Consider the following 6,398-nt stretch of genomic DNA (forward strand, 5'->3'; position numbering starts at 1 on the left):
GGCTGGTGTTGTCTGCACAGGCCCTTGGATGTCCAATGCCTAGAAATTAGTTTCAGTGTATGATCTAAAAATGATTAGATGAGTGTATTATCTGCAAATGATTAGATGAGTTCTAGTGGATTTAATTAAAGTGATCATGAGTGGTATTTGGTTCATTACACCTTTTCCTCCCCCAAGAATTGCAAGTATTTTAACAGTCTGCTAAATGGAAAGAGTTGAGTGAGTGTGGGTGTGCGTGTGCACGCATTCACACATGTGCCATATGTAATGGGATCTTTAATCAGGGTAATGGGAGTTTGATTTCTGACTTGTTTGGTTTACTTTTTCTTTAGGATGAGAGTAACTCATCAAAAGAAGGCTCGAATAAGACAAAAGGAAGCTCATTTAGGGACTCATGTAAAGATTCCTCATTGGGCAGCAATCTCCAGAGCAGGTATGAAATCTGTCTGATGAAAGGCATGAAACTAGCCTACGTATTTCACTACCGTGAAATCTATCTGCAAAATTTATGCCTACCTAAATTCATCTTCTATATTAAACTGTGAGATACTTTGTAAAATACCCACGCTTCTCTGCAAGTTAGTTCTACAAAGCTTTGCACCTAAAAGCAAAATACAGCTAATTATCATTGTGTCTCTCATACCGCTGTGATTGACACAGTGTCAACGCAGCTTTCGTAAATCCCCAATTTCAGGATTTTATTGGTCATAAAAAATAAACCTGGGGCGCTACCTTAAATTTCGTCATCTCAGAGGGTAAATGTAATTTTTTTATTTTTAAGTAATACGTGTCTATCATAGATTGTAGAAATATAAAAATGAATTGTGGTTTATTTAGTAGCTTGGAATTTTTTTTCAGGCACGTTCCTGAAAAACCTTTTTCCTTAACGATCAAGTGCTGTATTCCACGTTTCATTCATCCATGGTAGTGTAGATAAACAGAGTAGCCCACCATTTAGTTTGTGTTACAGATGATGCCCTAAACTTCAGGTCCTTTCTGGCTGTCCAAGTATTCTCTAGCACTGTTCATGTGCATAGAGTCAGGCTCTCATATCCTTACTCTAAGTGCACTGGCTGATTGCAACTGCAAAATTGTAGAGGTGATTACAGTTCAGTGGCACTCTGTGTCTATATTTAGCAGTTCATAAAACATTCTCTAAAAAGAATGAAAGGCACTTCATACATGTAAAACATTAAGCGTATATGCCTTTCCTTTTTGTTTTGAAGTATACTGAAAATGCATTGCGACCCTTAGCTGGATTTGACCTAAAAGAATTGTAAAAACGTAGCAAAATGCAACAGAAGCTTTCATAATGACAAGAATGACCTTTGCATACACTAACAAAGGAAGTTCCTTATACTGTGTAGTCTACTGGCTTTAAAACTATGATTATAATTTTAAAAGCCATTTTTAGTCTTGGAAATTGGGGTATAGCTATATCTAAGGAAGCCAGTAAAAAATCTTACCTTCTTGTGACGCAAAGCACGGATTCGTCCAGGTTTCAGAGCTACTTAAGTTGCTGGTAACATCCCTATACCTATTGTCCTCTCCTTTATTCTGTGAGTGTCCTGTTTGCTCCTTCCCTTTTTGTCCTTATAGCTGCAGCAAACAAAGTGTGTTGTGTATGAGTTTGTTTTGAGGCAGCTTTGGGACTTTGAGATTGATGCTGAACCTTCAGCCCATGAATAAAAGAAGCAACATATCCTAATACTACAGCAGCAAGAAATGATCGGATAGGAAATGTGGCACTAAGTTGGGGAAAGTACTGTACCTCAGGGTTAGATGCTGGCAGCACTAATCCCACTGCACAAATGGGGGAGATATGTAAGAAGTCAAGGCCAGCCTGACTGCTCAGTTTTTGCCACAGTGTACAAAAGCAGGGTACAAGGACAGAGACAGAGTTCAAGGAAGGACATAGTCCTGACGATCAAATGTTGGCAGTAAAGTAGATGATTGAAAACCACTGGGAGTATGGAAAAGGTCCGTGTTTTGTGAAATATTTAGCATATGACTCACTCTAAGAAAAACGTCTGGGACTCCTAAAGGAGATGTATGAGGGAACAAAGGCATGTGACAGGTATTTCAGAGTGGGGAGTTGCGTGCAAAAATCCTGCTGTTAATATGATTTGTGTGTGTAATTCCCAGATCACTTAGCTCAGATTGTCAGGATGGTTTCCAGTTAAGACAAGCAACTGACTTTTCTCTAACATGACTGTCTTTTTGTCCAGACCGGTGCTGAATATCTCATGAGCAAGGAATGACTAATGGAAACACACCAAAAATAGTGAACCGATCAAGGTTTTACATCCTTTATCTTCACTGCAATATAGAGTTTGCAGGCATTACTGTTGTTCTTTAGGAGTCGCTCTGCGTCCCCTCATTGGGCACGCGCAGACAAGCGTGCATATGCATTTCCCTCGGAACAAATAGCAGCAGCAGCAGCACATAGTTTTGCCACGCTGCTTGTCCCTGGGGAACGCACCTGCATGTGCTGTCTGATACAAGGCAAGTTGCCCTGGGTGGGGTAGGGGAGGCTGGGGCCCGCACCTTGGTAAGCCCCAGCAGCTTTACCTGGGGTCCTGGGGGGCTCCTGCAGCTCCAGCAGTGGCAATCTGGGCATGTGGAGCATGGTCAGGCTCCAGATTTGGGCCACACACATTGCCGCTACATGCACCACCCCTCTTTCTTTCTACTGCGTTTTTTTTTGTTTTGACACTAGGATCTCCTGGTGTCACAAAAACCCCTCTGTGCTGCAAATTAGCAGCTCAGCGGCTATATGCATAATATCATATAATGCAGCAACATGTCCATAACGATCTTTTGATGCGGGTGCAAGGAGCTGGGGTTTCTTTGGCTCAAGCTTTTCTTGGTAGCTGGAATTGCTGGAACTGGACTCTGTAAATAAGGAAGTAAAACTGCTGGAAATGTAATCCAGGAAAATAAAGGTTGAATATTCAAGTAATATATATGGGCTAGACCACTGGTAGGCAACCCATGGTGCAGGTGCCAGAGCATGGCATGCAAAGGCGTTTTGCTTGGCATGCGTGCCTCGGTGGATGTGGGGGAAGGGGCTGGGCTGCACTGGCACTACAAGAATTGGGCCCCTTGTGGCTCCCCTGTCATCCACCCTTGGCATGCCAGCATCTTACAAGTTGAAGTTAGGGGTTTTTTTGGCACTCTGCCCAAAAATGTTGCCGACCCCTTGGCTAGACTGTGGCTTCTCTCGTGGAAGACAGGTAATATTATCAGCTGTGAAAAGGAGAAAAAATAAATCTAATATTTAGACCTATCTCAGTCCATGCAAGGTCTGTCCAGTTATACAGGCCTCTCAAAAGGTAATATGCAGTTGTTAGGCTTTTTTGTTGGTTTGAAATTATCTGCAGGTTGATTTCCTTTGTATTGCATCCATAAAGTGCAGTTTGGTCCGTCTGTCAGGGAAAGCAATATTTAATTTCCAGATAGTCCAGTAAGCTTCAAATTTTGAAGATTAAGTTTTAGAGCCATATAGCCTTTTAGCATTTTTCAGTCTTGTGCCCACATTGCATGTAGGCACAACTGATATAGTTTATTCACCTGAGAAGTCTGGTCATGTTGCTGTGTTTATTTTGGTATGGCTAGCAAAGTAAACCCTTGTGAATAGTTTCACTTATGTGGCTTCACTCATTTTATCCTACCAAATTACAAGTACTAGCTTCAGGAAAAAATGGTAGGACTTCGTTGACCCAACCAAGTATTGCAGAAACAAAACATTGACAATCTACCTCTGGAATCAAATCTTTTATTTCTTAGAGAAGAAAATAGCCATCACCAATCTCATATGTCCCATTTAGTTTCCCACTGTAAAGGTTGCAGTATAGGCCGCTCTGAAGGCTCTCGAATAGGAATCTGAGTCTTTAGAAAATAGGTAAGCATCTCAAAAGTACCAAAATCTCATTTCCTGAAGAGACTTAGACTCCTGCAACACTTGCATATATTTGACAATTTTACTAGAGCCACACTGGCTTTTTAAAATTTGGGATGATCTGTTCATTTCCAGCATGTAACAGAAAATGGTTCTGGCTCATTCCATTATGTTTATAATATATTTAAACCTTTATTTCAGGCATTCTAAGAGAAGGCAAACAATCCATGAAGTTTAGATATGAATATATTAAAATCCGTCACTGTTTGATAATGGCTTTCAAGAAATAATTTCCACTGGATGGTTTTAGGCGAGAATGACTTTGGAAGCTATAGTTATTTGAGAAACTGTTCTTAAAGCAGGGGCACCTGCTGGGGAGCACAAGTAACAGCCTATTGCCGTTATATCATGATGTGTTTGGTAAAATATTTTGTAATGTAAGATGCTTAGGGTAGAACACTTTACAGCTGTCACCAAAGCCATTTAATATAACTTGAATAGGTTGCCTTGTTATTGCAATAGTGGCTTGTAGTTACATTTTGACCTTCAAAGGACATACAAATCCTACTAGGTTGCTGTTGCATGCGGCTCAATACCTATTCACTCTGCCAGTCAAAACACAGCAAAATGACTGCATGCTGTTCCAAAGTGAATCCTCTCTCTATTAAGGAGGTTTTCCTAAAGAACCCTTGGTTACCTTTAAGTAGGACTTTTGTGGATTAATAACATGAGCTTCCATTTCACAGGAGTAATTGCAGTATAACTTTATTTCTATCTCAGAAAATTCTCTCTATCAGCAGTCTATCTGGATTTACACTGTATTTGTAGGCTTATGTTTCCTCTTACTTTCCTTGATTTGATCGTTGTGGCTTTGCTTATGTCGACAGTTCATCCGTGCAGCAGAACACCACCGTTCACTTAGATGATGGTGAATATTGGTCCAGTCGAGCAGCTGACTATAAAGGAAAACCTCACAGAGCTATCTTTGAAGACAGCCTGGAGAAAATATACAGAAACATGTACAAAAAAGCTTCCAGCACTATTTTGGAAAGAAAATTACACTCCTGATAGCAATCCTACTGGAAGTGCATAGTACAGAAGATTAATATTTTTAATGAAAATTATTTTTTGCATAACAAATATTTGTATTCCCATTTTTTAATGTGTAATGTTCACTGGGAAGACCTGTTATGGGCTAGTGGGGCCTTTGAACAGGAACCCCTAAAGGAAAAGCATTGAGATTGAAAACAGATTTCCAAGCTATTGAACACTTGAATGCGGTGCATTATCCCCTTAGAAAGCCAGTGTGGTGCTTTTTCACCACCACTTCTCTTTTCTGACTGCTCAAATTGGAAGCCAGTACTAAGTCTTTAGATCAGGAGTGGCCAGCCTGTGGCACAAGTGCCACAAGGGGCATGGCTAGCCCCTGTGTGCAGCACACAGCAGCAGAGAGGGGATAGGCAACACAGCAGCAGATGGAGAAGGAAGCAGAAGGCAGAGCAGGAGATCAGGCAGAGAGCACAGGGCAGAAGAAAGAGCAGGGGATTGGGCAGAGTGTACAGAGTAGAAAGCAGAGCAGGAGATCAGGCAGAGGAAGGGTACCCGAGTGGCACTTGGAGAGGGTGTGGGGCTTATTTGTGGCGCTCCTGTCAAAAAAAGTTGGCCCCACTGGTCTAGATCGTCATCAAGGCAGGCTTTCAGTGAGCCCAGCTTTACTTAAATTATTAAAACTGATACAAAATCTGTTTCCAAGTTTGGTAATGGGTGATGGCAGGAGGAGGGAGAAAGAACAAGTCAGAATATACCCTTGTCTGTTCAAGAGCTGCATCTAGAAGGTAAATGCCTGGTCATACATGGTGTGGAAATGGAGAAAGATTTCCTGCCCCCACCCCAAAGCAAATGCTTCCTAACATTTCTAAGCATGAAGTTACTATTAATGTCAGACTCCTTTAAAAACAAAAATGAAACAAAACCACTCTCTTTGGAGTGGAAGGATGTCCCTTCTTCCCACAGCCCAGTTCACTGCCTTGAACAGGGTCCAGATTCTTTGTTGAAAGCAGCAGTCGCTTTTGCTGACATGCTTAAGAGGTGGGGAGGGGGTCGCAGATGCCCAGAGCTAGGCAATGAGCTCGTATGCCCAGTGCAAACATTTTGAAGTCCCTGCATCGCAATCCCACCACATTTGGAGTCTGTCCTTACAAGCCTGCTGGGGCTCTATTGGCAGGAACATCTTTTTTGTTAAAGGCCACCAAATGTTCTTCAGCAGTTCGATGCTTTCCCCGGAGAGGTAACCTTCTCAGCCTCCAATTGAACAGATCTCACATCAACAGGCCAGGGCAAATTGCCCGTCTGTTGAAAAAGCTGAATGACTGAAAAGGGCAAGAGTGTCCTTCTCCCGCTTTGTTTAAAATAGAGGAGGGAAACAAATGTGCGTCCTGGCTCGTTCACTGAATAAGTAGGCGGCGGGGGGGGGGGGGGGGGGGTGGTGGGACACAAC

General features: G+C 42.1%; 1 protein-coding gene across 12 annotated transcripts in view; it reads left to right on the top strand.

Moving 5' to 3' along the window:
* SPATA6 (spermatogenesis associated 6) overlaps nucleotides 1–6,398 on the top strand; it is an 80,567-nt gene that overhangs the window by 46,578 nt on the left and 27,591 nt on the right. For 3 of the 12 annotated variants that reach the window (XM_025206253.1, XM_025206259.1, XM_025206263.1), the window contains 2 exons: nucleotides 333–433; nucleotides 4,789–6,358. The exons of 5 other annotated variants lie outside the window; for them this stretch is intronic. In XM_025206253.1, coding sequence (XP_025062038.1) covers nucleotides 333–433; nucleotides 4,789–4,969 — 282 coding nt within the window. In that variant the 3' untranslated portion in view covers nucleotides 4,970–6,358. Of the gene's footprint in view, nucleotides 1–332; nucleotides 434–4,788; nucleotides 6,359–6,398 lie in introns of those variants that run through there. 4 more of the 12 variants (XM_025206279.1, XM_025206271.1, XM_025206308.1 and 1 more) reach the window with 4 other exon arrangements.

Source organism: Alligator sinensis, unplaced genomic scaffold, assembly GCF_000455745.1.
Source record: "Alligator sinensis unplaced genomic scaffold, ASM45574v1 scaffold781_1, whole genome shotgun sequence".
NCBI classification, from domain to species: Eukaryota; Metazoa; Chordata; order Crocodylia; family Alligatoridae; genus Alligator; species Alligator sinensis.